At 38.2% G+C, this 20,501-nt stretch overlaps 1 protein-coding gene across 1 annotated transcript in view; it reads right to left on the reverse strand.

Annotated features, from left to right (window-relative positions):
• LOC135196942 (ADP-ribosylation factor GTPase-activating protein 2-like) overlaps window positions 1–20,501 on the reverse strand; it is a 249,271-nt gene that overhangs the window by 58,543 nt on the left and 170,227 nt on the right. Inside the window, 3 exon segments of the mRNA XM_064223786.1 lie at window positions 7,718–7,848; window positions 10,744–10,838; window positions 10,841–10,886. Coding sequence (XP_064079856.1) covers window positions 7,718–7,848; window positions 10,744–10,838; window positions 10,841–10,886 — 272 coding nt within the window.

The raw sequence follows: 20,501 nt of genomic DNA on the forward strand, positions 1-20,501 counted from the left end.
AATTTTTTATGTATAACATTTACAACCTCAATATATATGTTTGATATATACAACAAAACTTTTTTTATTTAATGTTATCATCAGCTAAGTAGTTTCAATTGCAAAGAACACATGCTTAATTGTCACTTGATCACAGGCCTTTTCACTTTCTCTTCAAGCCCAATGGATGCAAGACTAAATGAGAGACATTTCCTTCACTGTATGTGGACAAAATCACAAGCCTCGATGAGTAGTCGTTCCATTCTGCAAAAAAATTTTCAAAAGAAAAAGTAAAGGAGAATGTAGAAGGAAGTAAACAACATACTACATACTATGAACAATGTTTGGATAAGCCATCTTTGCTTATCATTCCTTGTTTTGAGGTATACCACACTCATAAAGAACACAAGAAGAGTTGTCAGAGTGAAATATGAAGACAGTCCTGTTTAAGTACTGAATGTGAACACAAAGGATAATTACAGTCCCTACTAACAAAAAAAGTATGGTATTTTGTATTTTGTTTATTTTCCAAATTTTTTTGCAATCCCAGGTATAAAATCGACTTTTATGTTATATTTTGATGCATTTTAATGTATACACACAGGGTAATAGAAGGTTGTTCACTGCCACTGACAAAGACATCAGAATCCAGAACAGTAGTTCAGTGGAACCTCTACATACGAAAGTCCCTATGTACGAAAAATTTAGGTTACGAAAGCAAAGAATAAGATTTCTTTGCTTCTGTGTACGAAAATAATTCAAGTTGCGAAAGGGTAAAGTCCGAGATTCGCCCAGGCCGCCGAGAACAATTTTGAAACTAGCGTGCAACCAACTCAGTAGACTCCCCACCATCCTCCCACTCTCCCATTGGTTCCTGAAGCTAGTCACCACTGTAAGATCCTGCTCTCCTATTGGTCAGCATCTGTCCCATCATGCCTCTATGAAAAGCCATTCCTTGACTATTATTTGCGGCAGCATTATCGTAAACACCTGGAATTCGTTTGTTCACATATATTTCATTTGTTAACGTAAATTCGTGTTAGTGATTTCGCTTTCGTTGTACTGTAAGTTACTTTATCGTGTTGTGTGTGAACTTAATTACTTACGTTATTAGCCATGGTTCCCAAGAATGTTGCTGAAGTTCACGGAAAGAAGAGGATCCTTTCTATGGAGAGCGAAGATGGAGATAATCAAGAAGTGTTAATGTTTTCTGCCATTTTTTAATGTGTTTCGTAAAGTTTAGTGTTAATGTTTTATGCCATTTTTTAATGTGTTTCGTAGAGTTAAGTGTTCAAGTTTTCTGCCACTTGCCCTCTTCCTCTGTCGTCACTTTCGGACATCGCCTCACTTGAAAGGTAAGGTTCCACATTTTACTACATACGTACATACATGTATGGACAGTATTTCTTGTACCCTGTACACTAATACACTTTATTTACAGGTACAGTCATGGTTATATTAGGTATTGAATGGTCCACATTGTTGTATTTCATTGTTTATTGGTCAATTTTAGCTTTATTTTAAATTTACTGTGGTGTTTTTTGTAGGGCTTGGAATGAATTAGGCATTTACAATGTTAAAACGTAGTTCTAGATAACGAAAAAAAATCAGGTTGTGGAAGAAGGCCGCTTCGGAACGGATTAATTTCATAACCTGAGGCACTACTGCATACATATATTCATTTTTTCAAATTTGTGCACCATTTTCTTCAGTCTTCCCATTTTTCGTAATTTTTTTTTCTAGATACAATGGCTTACTTCCAATGTTCAATTTTAAAAAATAAAATGCTTGAAGATGTTATCAATAATGTTTTTATTTGAAAGCGAGCATTTTCAGTTTTTGGTGCTAAAATTACACGTAGGTGAGACTGTGGGTCAAAATAAATCATGAACAACAAGAGTTAATGGCAGAAATAGTCATTGGTCTCTGCCATCCCAGTCGTATTTGATAATTCTATAAAGGAAAGATCAACACTTGTCCTTCTTTTGAGGAAAAAAGCTCCCTTCAGACATGGCCACCTAGCAATTTGGGACCCATACAAGAAAAAATCTCGGAACAGCCATGGCTGAATTTTTGTCAAGTGTTTTGCGGGCTGCTCATCAAGTGCCCATGTGTCAGACGAGCGTGGCCTATATGGAGGCGTGTCAGGATTACTTGTGTAAGGTTTCTCTCTCCGATATATTGAACTCCATTTCTTAACATCCGGTTTTATTTGTTTTAATTTATGACCAGTAATAGAACCATGAATAATGCTGTGTAACTCACCTGGGATCATTGCAGGTATTGATCAATTTTGTTTAATTTCCCAATGGCATCTAAGTATTAATTATTAGGATCTTAAGAGTCCCATACTGTCACTCTAAGATCCAGCAATCTATGCACTATATTGTCTAAAGATTTGTGCCACAGGAAAGAAAGGCTACAATGTGATCTGTACCTTGCATTGATGAGGTCAAGAAAGCCCTGAAGTCTTCATGCTCTGAATCGCAAATGGAAAGGTCAAGAGGCCATAGGAGCATTTCTTGCAATGCAATGATGCCTTGGAAGTATTTGCAAAACATGTTTAGGCAAGGAATGTTCCACTTGAGGCCAAAAATATTCCAAGAAACTATATCTATTGTATCCATGGCTACTCTTGAAGTTGGGAAATGAATGAGTTAATCATCTCGGTGGATAGGGGGCTGGTTGGCAGGGGTGAAAGGTTGGCTGGCACTTGCAGCAGAAGGTGGGTCTGTATCCATGCTCCACATGGGGTGTCAGTAAGTGCCCCTAGGCGAAAAGTTTATACCAGATTACGTTATATCTTGAGACTTTTATGTTATGACAAATTCTCACCTATAAGAACTTTGAGGTGCTGAAATAGGCAGGTAATCCTGTAGGCCAATTTATGTTTAATTCTGTATGGGAGACCATAGAAGACAAGAGTATCTTCTCAGCTTTCAGGAGAGGTGATTCACACTTGTTAGGGTTGAGTCCAGTGGGCAAACGAGTTTTTTTTTTTTTTTTTTTTTTTATTCAGCTGGCTTGTGACTGCCAGCCACCAATCCCATCATGATCACTCACATTATCATCCACCTTGGGGGTTGGTGGGGAGAGATAGGGTCAGAGGACTCACGAGGGCTGGTGATCTTGACTGAGGATCTATCTTCCATCAAAGGCAGTGGGAGGGAGGGAAGGGTGGGAGTCCATTGGTCCCCTCTGATAGGTCTATGGGTGATCCAGGTACTTCATCCATGGAATAAAGGGTATTGCCTACTTGGGAGGATACAGTCACCTCAAGCTCACGTCGGACGCTCACTTCTCTCGAGTTATTAGCATTGAATGATTCCTGAACTCCTTTAATTGCATCAAATCAGTGAAAGATTATTTGTTTCCTCAGTTTTACTTTATGGAAACTTTGAAGCCTGGAAGGTATTTTCCACTATATTGCACACTACAGGAGGGCTTAGATTAGCAGGTCCCTTTGGGGGCATAGCTGAAGGGTCATCGGAGTAGATTTTCTCCCAGCAGGCCTTTAGCCACTTGAGTGATACATATATGATATTTTCTTAGGAGAGGATAAGTTTTCACTGATCGCTCCTGACAAATGGAATCTGGTATCAGGTCTTGCCATTCTGTATATGCAACGTTAATTTCCTCATCGGAGAAGGCTGCACGGACAGATTATATAATAGATTCAATGTTGGAACGGTTTGATTGGTACTGCATAAAGTACAGGCAGTCCCCGGTTATTAGCGAGGGTCCCGTTCCTGGGGACGTGCCGATAAGTGAAAACCACCATTAACCCTTAAACGCCGAGCTGGTATTTCCGAAAGTGTCTTCCGTATAAGCGCCGAAGCAGAAAAAAAAAAGCTTTTTTTCAAAAAATCACAGCCAGCTTAATTTTTTAAGACTAAAGAGTTCATTTTTGGCTCCTTTTTTGTCATTGCCTGAAGTTTAGTATGCAACTATCAGAAATTAAAAAATACATTATCATATTTATATTGGAATATTATGACAAGAAAAAAAAATTTCATATAGTAATTGTATATACATTGCACGTCAAAATAATTGTCGCGTTTTAAAAACGCGACAGGTTTTTTTGGTGCCACGAATAAGGCGACCCCAATATCTATGGGGAAAAAAATCAGCTGGAGAAACTGACTAATTGGCAACACAACCCGAGTCATTTGTCTCACTCACAGCGTGGGAAAAAGTAACCAAAAAATTATCGGTCAGTGTTCTTAAGGTGATTTATGACAGTAGATCGATCGTGACCTCCCTGATTTTTTTGGATCACGCTTCCAGAATTTTCTTGTGAAAGTGTGTGTGTACGCTAGTGTACTATGTCTACAGGTATACCTCATTTGAAAATCGTGTAGAGTTGTGCAGTTACACAGTGAAGGTTATAAAACTGGCGAAATTAGTGAGAAAATTGGTGTAACCAGCGAACTGTGCAGCGCATTTTGAAAAAATACCACGACAATGGAGACCAGGAAGTACCTCGTGCTTCTACAAGTTCTGGGAGGCCACGTATCATTAGTAACAGGGGTTTGAGAGTGCTGGGCAGGGATATTGAAGTCAATCCGACCCTTACTGCCAGAGGAACTTAAGGTTGCAAATCCAGATATAGTGGCAGGAGTTTTCTGGTAGGACCATACAGCGGCGCTTGAGCAAGGACTTGAAATATTCAAAAGTGAAGGCGCGTAAGAAGCCAAGCCGCTGATAACCACCAAACAAAGAAGACTCGACTAAATTTTGCACGTTCTTACAAGACTGGGCTCTGGCAAAATGGCGTCAATGCTATGGAGTGACAAAGCAAGTTTTTTGTTTCGGACAATAAGGGAAAGAGTGTGTGGCGAAAGTCGACATCAGAGCCGCTGGACCCCCAAGTACCTTGCCACGTGTGTGAAATTCCCGTCTTATGTAATGGTATGGGGTGGGGTTGTTTTGGTTATGGTGGTAAAGGTAATTTGGTAATATTACCTCGTAACAATACGTGTTAATAAGGAATCGTGATTACACACTGTTGAACGAGAATTTGGAGGAATCTTTTGAGCGCAGTAAAACAAGTATTTTTCAGCAGGACGGAGCGCCTTCGCATACTGCAAAACAAAATATTAATTGGTTCAGGAACTGTGGAATTGAATTTTTGATACAAGACTGGCAAGGTAATTTCCCAGATATTTCGCCTATTGAAAATCTTTGGGCGATTATGAAAGAAAATTACAGGACATTGACACGACAACAACTGAAAAGTTAGAGACAGAGTTGAAACGTATCTGGGACAACCTTGACGAGAAGCTCCTGCAAAAACTTGCAGATTCCGTCCCCAGTAGGCTTAAAGAAGTTCGGAAACGTCGGGGAATGCCTATTAAAATTAGGCTAGGAGTTGTGAGAGTTAACCTATTTTTTTTTTTTTTTTACTACTAACCATTGATTTTTAATTAATATTTTCTTTACGCAACATGTTTTTTTTCTTACGAAATCGCTACCACCGACAGTTTTTTTGTTTTGACGGGTACTGTAAATCACGCTATAAGCAAAATGGTTTAAAGCTAATGAGTTAATGATTGTTTCGTTGTATTGTACACTAAATTGCGATGATTTTGGTATATAACAAAATTATAAAACGATCAAGCAACACAGAAAATATTATCACAATATGATGCATGAGTTCGTAACATGCGGACGTAAAAAAGTAGTTTTCAAAAATTCACCATAAATTGAAATATTGCGCTAGAGACTTTCCATTTATTGCAAAATAAAGGTAAATGATTGAATATTACTAGATTGTAAGTTTTGTAGCTTACAATTGCAGTTTTGACATTTCGGTTGAGTAAATTGACCGAAGGTTGTTTTGAATTTTTTCTATATTTATCATATTTATATAAAAATATTTCAAAACTGATAAAAGCTACAACCATGGGTTGTTTTTTGTTGTATTCTACATGAAATTGCACACATTTTCATATATAAAACTTTATGTAAACGGCTAATATAAAATGGTGCAAACATTATGAAAATCGGACAAAAAATTTTTGAATTTTTCGGAAGAGTTACCACGCGGACGTAAGGAAAGTTTTTTTCTAAAATTCACCATACATCAAAATATTGTGCTAGAGACTTCCAAATTGTTGCAAATTAAGGTAATGATTGAATATTACTAGATTGTAAGTGTTGTAGCTGAAAATTGCGTTTTGTTACCATTTGGTCGAGTCAAAGTTGACTGTAGGTTGAAATTTTGGCACTTAGCGTTATTTATATGAAAATATTTCAAAACTGATAAAAGCTACAACATAGGGTTGTTTTTTTTTGTTGTTATTCTACATGAAATTGCGCACATTTTCATATCTAAAAACTTTATGTAACGGCTAATATAAAAACGGTGCAAATATTACGACAATCGGACGACAAAAAAAAAAAAAAAAAAAAAAAAAAAAAAAAAAAAAAAAAAAAAAAAAAAAAAAGTGATTTTTTTCGGAAGAGTTACCGCACGGACGTAAGGAAAAAGTTTTTTTTTCACAAATTCACCATAAATCGAAATATTGTGCTAGAGACTTCCAATTTGTTGCAAAATGAAGGTAAATGATTGAGTATTACTAGAATGTAAGAGTTTTAAGCTTACAATTGCAGTTTTCAACCATTTTGGTAGAGTCAAAGTTGACTGAAGGTTGAAACTTTGGCACTTATTGTGATTTATTAAAAATATTTCAAAACTGATAAAAGCTACAACCATGGGGTTGTTTTTGTTGTATTCTACATGAAATTACACACATTTTCATATATAAAAAACTACGTAACGCTAATATAAAATGCTCCGAAAAATTATGTCAAAGTGACGAAATAATTTCCGAGATGTGTCGATGATCGCTTTTTATTGAGAGAAGAAGAAAGAAATTCACACTTGCTCGCCTGGGTAACGATTGTAAACAAAACAACAGCTTGATCCATGAACTCCCAGCATGTGAAGGTGCGTTGATTCAAAAGTTTCCGCCAAGTAGGCCTATAACTATTTTTCCATGAATTTTTAAAAAACTTTTTTGCGTCGATGTTTCGTACGTCAATTCGGCACCCAACAGACAATTTTAGTGAAGTTTAATGGTTAACCGAAACTCAGTGATTTATGGCACCATAATGGCACTTATGGGACTGAATAACTGGTTATTGGCGGCATAAATCACCTTTATGGTGCGCCATAAGAACCCTCATGGCGCCATAAGGTGCCTTATGGTGCTGATAACCTGACCTCGTCCCATTATGGCGCCATAAACTGGATTGCCGATAACCGGGGACTGCTTGTAAAGACAAATGCTCTCAAGCAGAGAATTCGTGTGTGAGGCGCAGATATCACTAGATGCCAGGGTCACTGGTGTGACGGTTAGAGGTTGGTCAGATGACATTTTTGTGGTACACGGAGAGCTAAGCACTAACATATACACAGCACTTTTTACCCATTTCCCAGGGTCAACAGGCCTTGAGTAACTGAATCTTGAAAGATTTCAAAGGCACTGATTGGAGGAGATGGTAAATCAATGTATCTGCAATTACACAACACTATCCGGCTTACACACCAGGTATTATGCTGACGGAATAAAAATTCTCCCCCTTGTTAACCAAGAACTGCCTGTATTCCCAACACAAACAGTTCTAAATCTTCTTAGAAGGGTTTTAAGTACTCACAGATTTTAGCTACAAATATGGGAGGGTCTACTGTAGACATATGTACATAGATTATAGCACTAGTAAATTCACTCACCTTCGAACTCCAAGTCCCATACCAAGACGTTCAGCTTGCTGGGCCTTTTTGGGATCCACTTTTTTCATCCTCTCCTCTTCTCTTTTCCCAGCTATACTCATATCCTCGTAAGCACGTTCTAAATTCTGAAGCTGTAAACAAACACACTCATTAAGTCTCCTTAAAAGACTGACAAAATTAAACAAACTCAGAGAACATGGACTAATCAACTCAAGATCACACATGATGAAAGTTAAGATTTATGCTACATGTACACAATCCAAATTGAATTCTGTTAATAACCAAAGAAAAGTCAATTAAAAAACCATACAAACACTTGATAATATTCCACACAGCTTCATTTTCAAAACTGCATATGTAAGAGAAGAGTGAGTATCTCACCATCAGGGTTTCAAAATGAGCTTTTCTCTGTACTATATAAGGTTACATTTCAGCCTAATTTTTCATATAGTCCAGGTCTTCACTTAAAACTTAATTTATAATTTGGTGGGCCTTCCCATTGGTCAGCATCCTACAATAGTACTTGAAAGTTTAACAAATATTCTCACACAGGGCTCCTTTTTTTCTGTGTGCACCATCTTGACTAATTTGCTTTCTCTAGACTAAATCCTAGACAGCCAGATAATATGTGACATTAATTAGGGTATCTTTAGTTTTGGCAGTATGTAATATAAAAATATATATCTCTCTCTCAGAAAGACAGTAACACTGTGGATGCAACATTCAAATTGAGCCTTGGGTACCCATCTGTGACCTACCTCACTTTTTCCTGTAATCTGGACATGAGACTGTGAGAGATCAGATTGGTCTAGGAGATAGAAGAATATTTATTGAATAATAATTTCCCTTTATAAATTATTCAGTTTGTTGTATCAAAACTCTATCACTCATACACACACAAACTGCAATCTAGGGGAAAGGACCAGGCTCCTCATGTCTCAGAGTGGTGACCAAGACCTGTAGGATTCTGTACGTATAACTATTAGGAACTATAATAAGCTCTGGTAACTCAGGGAGTTGTTATAAGTACATAAAGGGTTATCATCATTAATCAATAGTTTAACCAGACCAATGAGCTGACATTCTTAATGCTTATAAGGCTGGCACAGTTTGTTCTCGATTAACTACATCAGACTTTACTTAAGGGGGCCGGCCAGCTAATGCCATTTTTCAAGGACAGGACTTTGACATTCATACCACTTAATAAGGTGACTTGGGACATCTCCAAGCGGAATATGATTTTCGCCTCTGACCTTCAGTTTTGTGACGCCAGGGTGATTTATCCCAAAAATAACCATTTTTCAAATTTTATCTCCTCCTTTGATACTTAATATCAAGCCCTGGGATTACTACTGTATATAGACCTAATGTAGACCTCCAATCAAAAGAAGAGTTTCATCTAAAAGTAATTTTTTTGCTAGATATGAATTTTTTCATTATGGTAAAAAAAAATAAACCTATAAATCTGGAAAAAAAATATAAGAAAAAAATGAAACAATTGGAAAAAAGGGCTTCATCTGATTTTTCTATGTCTTTCTAAGTTATATACCAAATTTCAATGCTATAGCTTTAAAACTAAGGGAAAAGATAGAATTTGAAGGTCAATAAGTATAGTTTTGAGATATTCAAATTTTTCTTTGTATTTTTGCAAAGACAATGTTAATAAATCATGATTATTATGAATTTTATATTGCTTTTTTGGGTAGTATTAATAACCCAAAACTGTTATTTATCATAATTTAATTATAAATGAAGATCCCTTTGATCATAGATCATAGCCTGGGGCACTGCATCAGGCGAGACGGGGCACTCCTTCCTACGCAGCACTCGCTCTCTCCTTCACTAACTAGCCTTATTAAGAGCGAATTTTCTTCTTCTGTATGTTAAAGAGATATTTTCTTTGTCCTTTCCTCTTTGGCATGATGAAATTCTTGCGAGACAAAGAAAAAAACAGATTCAACAAAAGCAAACGTGTACCCTCTATCATGTTTCTGCTCGCACTTGAAGGGTGGTAAGCTGAGAACTTGCCCTCCCTTCGACTACTCATGGAATCTCTACAGATACCATTGCTCACAATTTGTTTGACAATAATTATCAAAATTTACGATAACAGAAGAAATATTGCATTACCTTGTACGGATCAATGTTTTGGCTTATTGAGTTACTTTTACTAATTCCCCTGTAACTATGAAAGTATGAGGAATTTTGACAAAATATTCCATATATGCATTCTCCACTGCCATACGAAGCTCCATGAATTTTATCATGACTTTGCATTTTTTCCCCTATACCCCCATATATGGGGGTACCAGCCAGCCCCCTAAATATACTACTGCCTTTCTTTAAAAATTTAGGGGATAAACTGAAAATCTTGGTGATTTTGACAATTTTTTTTTCAAAGATTCATTCTAATAGCACTTGATGTACACTGTTATTTGAAAGTTGGACAATTAGTATAAGTTAGACTGTATGTGTTCTTCTGTATTCTCTGCATTTGGAAGTGGCTCATGTGAGATACTAAGTAAATCCTCCAGGCTTAGATGAATATAACTAATTCAAGGAAGGAATTAAGTTAAACATGGCATCTTTCTGGAATGAAGAATATCACAAACCAAGAATTTGGTTGCTTTGTCAGTAGCTTCAGTTCCCTTAACACCCACATGTGTTGGGACCAACATATTCACTCTATCATAAAACCTGTGAAATGAAATATAATTTGTTGCAATAATGGGTTTTTTCTTGCTTAATCATAACATTTTTCAAGTAACTGAAAATTACCTATTCACCCATATAATGCAGTGAATCCTACACTAGAGGTATTCTGAAAAGTGGAACCAGCAATTCCACAAAACCCGACATAATAAGTAACAAATCTACTGACATGAGTCTAATGTGAAAATACTGTTGAATTGTTTTTAAAGTTCACTTCTAAGCATGCTTTAAATGAAATTATCTGTAACATGCTGAAGATTGGTATAAAGCATAAATCTTCAAAAAAAAAAAATTTTAGTTTTATTTCAACTTACAGATTGTTGCTGCTCTTCCTTTGATAGCTCTGAAGCCCTGGCTTCCATTCGTAGCTGATCATTTCGGGCAGCTTCTTTTTCTATGGCAGAGAATCCTTCTTAACTCTCTGGGCACCAAGGCCACCACCTTTCTTTGCTCCAAGCTGTATTAAAAAAAGGATGAAGTTACCTTTCTTATCAAGAACAAATATAAAAAAATAAGCAATTAACCAAAAGCCACAAAACAAAGAAGCCAGCCAAATTAGTATTTATAGCTAAAAGAAATTGAATAACTGCATTATTAGAGCCATTACTTGATATTCCAGGTCAGTTCCGGAAACTACTATATTTTCATGCTTTGGTTAACTGTGATCACATACCACTCGGTTAATTTGTTATTCATTCACATTTCCAGTCATCCAGACATTCGTGAGAGGACACTTTCATGTTCCTTGACTCAAAATAGTGTCCCCTTAAGTGCCTTAAATTCTTTTCTAATCTTTTCCATTAATCATCACTCATAAGTTTCTGAGATTTTGTATTTATTCCCTCAATCATCTGCAACTCAAGTGTAGTATTCCATACATATTGTGCCTTTGCTGAGGCTAATGATATACAATAACATATGAGGCATGTTTCCTAAAAATTCAATTATTTTTCATAAGACAAAATCAATTTTCCATAAACTTGCACAAACTATGTTATATTTCCATGACATACATTTAAGTTTTACTGTGCGAACATACAGCACCACAAAAAAAGGTTTTTTTATTGACATACTTTCCCAAATAGTTTTTACTTTTATATGGTTAGCATCACAATTCCTCTAATGTATAGGTTACACATGTAACAATAAACTGCCAATTCTCTGGGTGAAATACACCTCAGTGAGTATAAATTGGTCATTTTAAACTCATTCCCGTAGCACCTGAGACTTTCAAAATATTTCCCATATAAGTATTACCAAACATGATTTAGATAAACTTTCAATCCCTTCTGTAAAATGAAAATTCAAAATATTTACCCCCACACCTCCGCAAGCAGGACTTGGACTATTATCCAAACTCTTTTTATACGATCTAAGACTTCAGCAAAATATTTTCATAACTCTTCTGTAGAATAATTTTTGTCATCATTGTCTTCTGCAAAACAATTTTTTTGTTTTCCTTTATTGCTCCTAAAACATGCTTCTCATACCTTTACTAATCCTACTGTTCAACCAGTCCTCTACATATATCCACTAAACTTCCACACAATATACTGCAGGCAATCCATCTCCAGTAACGCATGCATCCCTCTAAATCTCTTTTTGATCAGGAGAGATTTTACCTACTATACATCTAATTGAAGTCATAGAGGCAACAGGTAGACAACTCCCCGACCCAATTTGTACTTTACAAAAAATGAATGAATACTATCTGTGTAATGTCATCTATATGACCAGTGACCAATTCCACTCCAGTTAAAGCTGCAACACATAAGGACATCAACACAATCGACATCAGTTTTAGCAACATTTACCAAAACTGGGTCAAGTTATTAAATTCACTATTATTCCCCAATGGTTTTACGCATGGGCACACAGGTTGGAAAAAATCATTCCTTGTCAGGTCTGCAAAACTCTACAAGTTGAGTCTGCTCATTGCTTAGATTGGTAGTTTAAAACAAATATATATTACTAACAACTTAATATACGATTTGAGAAGTACATAATTGCTTAAGACTTATGACCACGTATTCTTCTCCTTAGTAAGCGATACAACTATGTTACTCAGCAGTTATGTAGGTAGCCACAACTGCTATCACACAAAGTGAAGAAATGGGATGCATTGCCCCACTTGCAGAAGGGGGTGGGATATTCCTCAACCCCATTGCATTTCATTTTATTTTAACCAATTCTTAGTATGCCCTTGGTATTGCAAGTAATGGCTAAGAAATATACAACTTTTCAATTTCACCTAATGAATATATGAAACTTAATTACTGTACCGGAAAATAGATGTGCAACTAAGCAATGGTGCTCACACGGCAATAAAAGCTGTTGTTACAAAATTTTAAAACATGAAAAAAAATACTAGTGCAAACTCCTGCCCTCATTAAACAACATTGTAACGTGTACATAAACCAATGAACACTGTGCCTGAAGTTACATTTTCCAAAGAAAATTTAATACACAAACAAACTTCAAGCATATTATAATCAGACTTAATATTTAAAACGAAAACCTAAAATAAAATTTACTTTCTAAAGGCAGTCTGATCATTTATAATAGCCAGGACTTGAATTCACAAAAGTTAAGATAAACAATTCAAAATTACAAAGAAAAAGGTCACCTACTGGTTGGCTGGCAGTACTGAACATGCATATCCATAATCTTCCCAATATACAGTAGAACTCCCGTATTTGCAGGGGATGGGTACCAGATCCCCCAGCAAATAGCTAACATCCATGAATATGTACTTGAAATCACTCTAAAAAGGCTTAGAACTGTAACTGTCTATTTTGATAGTTGAACCAAAAACTGCTTTAAAAATGCTTATACACGAGTATTTTAATAGTTTTATCACAAAAAGTACATTTAACCCCGAAAATATGAAAAAATACAGGCAGTCTTGGTTATCGCCGGACTCGTGTATGGCGATCCAGTTTTATGGGGCTAGACTAAGCACAATAAAATCGGCAACTTATGGCAACGGGCCGAGTTTCATTTATCGTGTACGGTGCTGATAAATAGTTTATGGCACCATAACATACTTAACCCTAGGTCACCCATTAACCAGGTTATCACGGACACCTATCATAAGCACTATAAATTGCCAAGTTTCAGTTGATGGCAGTTGTCGTTATCAGCATCCTTACGATAACCGGGGATTGCCTGTACAGTAATTTGTGAATATTTCTCAGTGAGAAATACCACGAATACTAGTTGAATTTTCGCGAATAATGGGTATAGTGTGCCCGTGGAAAAATCCATGAATCGTGAGTCCGCGAATGCAGGGGGTTTATCGTATAGACCAGATATGGCTTTGAGTAAACAGTAATATGGGAGGCTAGATCATAATTACTTATAGGTACTGGGATTTTAATTTTTAAAAATTATTTCTTTTATATGGATGTTTAATTTCTAATCCCATTACCAATCACTCAAATTATAGATGTTGATAAGTCAGTATTTACCTTTCAGGGATTATGAGCAATATGAATTCTTGCCATTATCCTTGTTCCTTGGCTATATTCTGCCTGATCTCCAGTTATGTCTTGGTGTCTAGGTTTCCATCAGGACCATTTTTTATTTATTTCCTGTTACTTTTATGCACACACACACACACACACACAATCATATATATAAATAAATAATGTATGCGCAATCAAACCTCAGATTTTGTACGCCCCATAATTTTTTTTAATTTACTTTGTTACTTTTATGCAGACACTCACAGACAACAAATAAATAACATATTTATTTTAACGGCTTTGAAACCATGAAATCATTGTTAAAATCTTTTAAGGTCAACATTTCAAAATTTTTTAAGGTCAACCTCATTTTTTCCTATAACAACACACTAAAAGGAATGTTAATAAAAAAAAGGCACCAGGGAAAGCAACAACATGATATATAAAATTCCATGTATGGATATTTATCTCGGGCAATCGAGCAAGGGACTTAGAAGTAGAATCAAACAGCAAAAATATTCTGTCAAAAACTGGGCAAACATCAATGCAATATTCATTTAAGTGAAAACAACCATGGATAAATTGGATTGGTAGTTCAGTAATTGCAAGATCAAAAGCTGTCTTATCACGAAATCTTTTAGAATCTGCCATTATACAACTTACTTCCCATTGCAAATATAATATTAGTCATGGACTGTTTCATTTAGGACTATATAGTATATAAAATGCTTAAGAATGACCTCAAAGATACAATCACAGACTTAAATAAAAATTAGTTGCCTCATACATATTTTCTTTGTGTATGTATGTTTGATGTTAGTGAATTAGTTTTTGTTTACCAAAGGTTTGTGAGTGGTGGCAGTTGCCGCCCTGTATTATCCTTTAATTGTCTTGTCCCTGTGTCTGAGCAGATGTACCTTTATCATTTTGAAAACCTCCTAAATTGTACCCAGGTTTATGTTCATTTGGGAAGGTTACTAATTCTCCATGTGTGTTGGATTCTAGGTATACTAATCTTCTTGTAATCCTTATCTGTCACTTACATGACTCTTCCTTGACCACTCAGTTTCTTATGTAAGTCAGTCAGTCTGCTAAGTAAAGAACATTGACTCGAACAATCTTGCAGCTACTCCAGTGTTTCACTTTCCTTTGTGCTTATAACCTTTAATTATGCATTTATCATCAAGGTCATACTTTTGCGATTCAGTTACATATATATATATATATATATATATATATATATATATATATATATATATATATATATATATATATATATATATATATATATATATATATATATATATATATATATATATATATATATATATATATATATATATATATATATATATATATGTGCGTGTGTGTGTATGTATGGTATGTATGTATGTATGTATGTATGTATGTATGTATGTATGTATGATAGGGTATGTGTGTTATATATATATATATATATATATATATACCCCTTTTTTATATATATATCTATATATATATATATATATATTAGTATATTATATATATTGCTACGTTTATAGAACGCCTCGCCTTCCCAGCAGAGTTTTAGTTTTGTTTAATTATAAAAGTAGCAGCCATGCGTCTCCTGAAGCTACTGTTGTTGGGAGAGTGGGGTGGGGATGTGTAGGAATGATATTTCCGGTCTGACGGAAGCTTAGGGTAAGAGAGGCAGGTCACAAGAGTAGCTAGGCTTCGAGATGGATTTTAGGGAACTTCTACAATAAGACCTATTTTCCTTCCTTCCCAATTTGCTGGCGTTGTGTTTACCACCTTTCAGGCAATGCTCGAGGCGGTTTTGGAAGCCCCGTGATTCGAAAGCAAGCAGTATCGCTCTCAGTCGGGCCGCGAGACCGTTTTCTCGGACAGAGGTCAAATTGCCAGCCTCCCAAAATTAGGCCTACCCACGACGCACTGGTGGACCCGGACCCCAGACCTGAACAGAGGTCGGACCGCATTCTTCTACAAGGATACCAGAATATTGCATAAAGGTACGTCTGAAAGTGTAAACTTCAACCCAGCACCTTTTACTACCATACGACCCTTGCTAAATTCATTTCCAATTCTTATTTTACCCCTTCTACATCAGAAGCCCTTTGTCCTCATCGGGCCACGTGCTCCCCTTTGTGACTTGTTCAAGACCTAGTTTTCGTGCATACCTCAGTGAACCATTCGAGTTTACCTTCCCCAATATTAGAGAATTAATTAATCAAAGCAAGAAGTCATTTTTTCTTTCATGTCGTTTAATCTGGGATTCTTTTCCAGATTCCATGAGTCACGTGCCGTCTCTCTGTCCGCAGTGTGCATTAACCCACGTGAATGAAAATCAGCTTGAATTGAATGAGACTATAAGCCCCAACGTGGGGGGCCAATATCATTTAACTTTTCTCCAGGCCAGCACGGGCCTTTTTGTAAATAAATAGGTTTTAAAGTTAACGAACTGAGTTTTCTGGCGACCTTCCCTCTAAAGAAAGAAAAATCATAACTATCAGTTTACGGTAAGTTCAAGCAATTCCCTCTTGAAATCCCTCAATCATTTCTGTTTACGTATCTAGCTTCTCTCAAGGCCCTATATACGTAACATTGGCGAATCTTGCCTGGATTGAACCTAGCTTGCTTAAAAAAAAAGCTTGTAAATCGCGTTATCCGTTGTAAAACGTAAACTGTAAATTATTTTAGAAAGCGTAAATCAAGCACACTTGCAGGGTAAAGAAGACACACTGACTCACGGTAAGGTATTCCATTCATTAATATGATTATTCTATAACCAATGTTAGCTTAAGGTACGTTTAAGTATTTTATTGTAACAAGTGTTTAAAAGAGCGTAGGTAGAAATCTTATTATTGTAACGGCGAACGCGCCAGAGCTTTATTTTAGCGGCGAGCAAACAATTTGCCCCGCGAATTTTCTGTTACTTTGTGCTGGTCCTCGTAGGAGCTCCTCGAACGACCCGTTGTGGCCAGAGTAGATGCCCAGAAAGAACCAGATCAAAAACTATGGAAGTGCTTTGCCAGGGTTTTTATTGCTGTGTTTGAAAGCCATAGCTTAGTTAGGAGTGTTTTACTAACTAGTTACGGCAAAAGAAGTGTACAATTCTTTGTCTGTGATATGTTAGGAATCCATTTTACTTAGTTTTTCATTCCAAGTGTTGGTAACCGCTTACTACCTCTCGGCTAATTCAGCTTCGCGCTCTCTCGCGCCTGCGCGGTCTCAACCAACCTTCGTCTCATTCACAGCGGCAGCCATGTTTTTATCCCTTTAAACATTACCTAAACAATTTAAGCAAAGTAACGTAAGTCTCAAAGTTTTAACGTAAATAATATCAATCTTGGTACTAGTATCTATCGTCCTGCCAGAAAATTAACGTAAATTCGCCTTGAATAAGAAAGTAGTATTTTGTGTTGTAAACAATTGCCTTCGCATTTACAGAGAATCAGCTGATTCGGCCCATCGCGATTCCGCGCTGCGCGTTCCACCAACAAAAAAAAGCCAACTAGCCAGCGCCTGGTCAGCTCTCCTCACATGTTTCACCTCGCATCGCTCATCTGCGCGTGAGCGAAGTTTCATTTCACTTCGCACTAACGTAACCTCATTTACAATTGTTTGCTAACATCGTTTTAAAATCCTTACCGTCATTTCACTGTTCACGGGACCTAGTAATCTTACATAAAGTTAACGTAAATCTCAAGTAGAGTAAATCACAAGAATTGTTAACGTAAAACGCGTCGTTGTAAAATTCATATTAAAACGCAAATCATTTCGTAAGCGCGAGCCGCTACATTAACGTAAAAATCGTCACCACGAGCGCGTTATCGTTTCTTTTTCATAAACGTTATCCAAAAGCAATTCTTTCATTAAAAACGTTAACGTAAGTAAATCATTTAACGCAAGTTGCGTCATATTAAACGAACATTAGTGGTTCAATTCAAATATAAGGGAGTTCATTCACATATCATTTTTCACCCTCTCCGAGAGAGAGAGGAGAGAGAGAGAGAAAACCAGAACCCAGTATTCACGAAGCCAAGAGTACTACATCTTACCATTAATTATAGCATGCAGAATTAACATTATTTTAGTCTCTTGTGTCTTTCATTTACACAGCGTGATACGTACGCGCCTGTGTCCATTGCAGTTTGCAAGCATTTATTTATTTCATTTATCGAGTACTTCAGCGAGGGACTGAGCATTCCTAAACTTATCATTACCTGTCGTTGCCCGAGTGGTCTTGTTCATTTTTTATCACAAAAGACTTGCGTATACCGCAAGCACAACTCGCACAGTGTGCCACGCCAATTCATTACTTCCAAAACAGGGAAGTTGTTACCCAGTTTAGGACTGGCCACCACCAGTGGCACGGTCAGGTCTTACCATTTCACAGTGCCACTAATTCTTGACACTGTCCATCGACTGGCTGCTGAAGTACTCCCACCTTTTACTTTCTCTCCTCCACTATTACCCTCTGCCATGAGCAGTGCCATTTCACTTCAGTATATTTAAGTATACTGCATCTAGTGTCGTCCGACGGGACATACCAGCACGATACCAGTGCTCCAAGGAACGCCTCCTCATAAGTGCCATTGCACCTGTACAGGCCGTACAGGTAGCCATTAAACCTGCGTGTCCGTCCTTACGGAACGCCCAAATAATTAGTGTGTCCGTGTACAAGGGTCAGTGATCCTTCGGAACACTCAACAAGGGAACGCCTCCCCAGAAGTGCCGCAATACCAGCCCTAAGTGCTGACAAACCTGCGTGTCCGTCCTTACGGAACGCCCAATTCATTAATGTCCGTGTACAGGATCAGTGATCTTTCGACCAGTCTCTAAGGGAACGCCTCCCCAAAGTGCCGCAATACCACACTACTAGTGCTGCCCAAGGAACGCCTCCTCATAAGTGCGCGCACCTGTACTGACGTACAGGTAGCCCTATACCTGCGTGTCCGTCCTACGGGAACGCTCATTTATTATAGAGTATCCACAATTTTGGATGATGAACCAAGGAGCGCCTCCTCATAAGTGCCGTGCACCTGTATTGGACCTACAGGTAGCCCATTCCAACGTCTCCCAAGTTGGGAACGCCCGTAAGTGTGACGTACACAGCACACTTCATTCGATTTTTTCACCTCATCAGAAGGTGCCATCCACAAAGTGCCACCGAGCACCCAGTCTTTTCAGACTTTTCCTTACCACGTCGCAGAACCCATTTCCAAGTGAGTGCCACTTTCCACAGTAGGCACTCCTATTCCATTCAGTACCCTTTCCTGGCCATTATTTTCATTTTCCTCCGAGCCTCTACTGCAGCCTAAGGGAAATGTCTTCCCCTGCTTCCCGCGACTTCTTTGCCAGAGAGCTAGAGAAGCTCGGAGCCCTCATAACTCTGGGCAAGGAGGCTGGTTACACTGGACCAGCACTAGACCAGTGGATAAAGGCGCAGCAGGCTGCCGCGGCGCCTGCAAGAAAAGGAAGAAAAGGGAAAAACCAGAGAAAAGCCGGAGAAGCAGAGAGAAAAGAAAGAGAAGCAGCAAGGAAGGCAAGGGAAGAGGAGCGAAAGCATGAGCTCGCTCTCAAGGAGAAGGAACTCGACATCAAGCGGGAGAAGGCCCGTAAGGAGAGTATCCTAGCTCAAGCCACTCTGCCAGCTTCCAGCCCTGCCCCACCCCCTGTCTCTCTTAGTCCCGCCGTCTCTGGTCACCTGACATCCTTTCTATTTGTGAGCCTGGTCCTGATCCAGTGCCGGAGTAGAAATCCTGCCGCATCCTGCCAGCCTTTTACCAAAAATTTTTACACGCCTACCTCCTCCCTTTTGGAAGAGGTAAGCCCACCAGTTAACCCCGGACTTGCTTCCGAGGATGATTCAACGGAGGTTTCCTTAACCTCCCCACGTCACATCACTGCCAGAGAGGACTCTTCACCTGTGCCAGAGCACACTGCCAGCCTTGGTGACTCCGCAGATTCGCAACCTGTGGGGGCATCTCGGTCTTATCATCCAGTGCCACGGAAGAGGTTCTGGAACAAGTTCTGCCGAGACTGTGGCCGCAAGGGTCACATGTCTGCAAATTACGGAGGGTGCGCGAACCACAATATTCCGGCCATCGCAATGGCCGTCACCAATCCTTCTTCTCTAGGACCCCCAGCTAAGGGCCCTATAACCGTCGCACCCCTCCAAAGCCATTATCAGCCAAGCCACGTCAGAGCCTACGACGACTCTGGCGCTCAAATCTCCCTGATACGGGAAGACAGAATCCCCCGAGGGGCTACCGTCGATAGACGACAACTAATCAACCATCGAAGGTATCAACCATATCAAGCTGATCCTTCCAACCGTGCAATTGAGAGTCAACCCGACCTCATTTCTCCAAGGTTTGTACCCTTGCAGTTGCAAGCTACACTCCCAGGAGGTTATGACCTCCTCCTAGGGCAAGACATGAAGTCTCCCTCGCATTCCAAAAAACCTAGGGGCCCTAACCCCACGTCAACCCACTCCAAAGCACGGAGTCATCGCAATTCTACTTCCTCCAGGAAGTACGTCCACCAACAGTCTCCCCCGTTACCAAGGAGGGAGATTGACCATTCGCAGTTCCGTTGCAAAA

The sequence above is a fragment of the Macrobrachium nipponense genome, chromosome 18 (assembly GCF_015104395.2).
Source record: "Macrobrachium nipponense isolate FS-2020 chromosome 18, ASM1510439v2, whole genome shotgun sequence".
Classification (NCBI taxonomy): Eukaryota; Metazoa; Arthropoda; class Malacostraca; order Decapoda; family Palaemonidae; genus Macrobrachium; species Macrobrachium nipponense.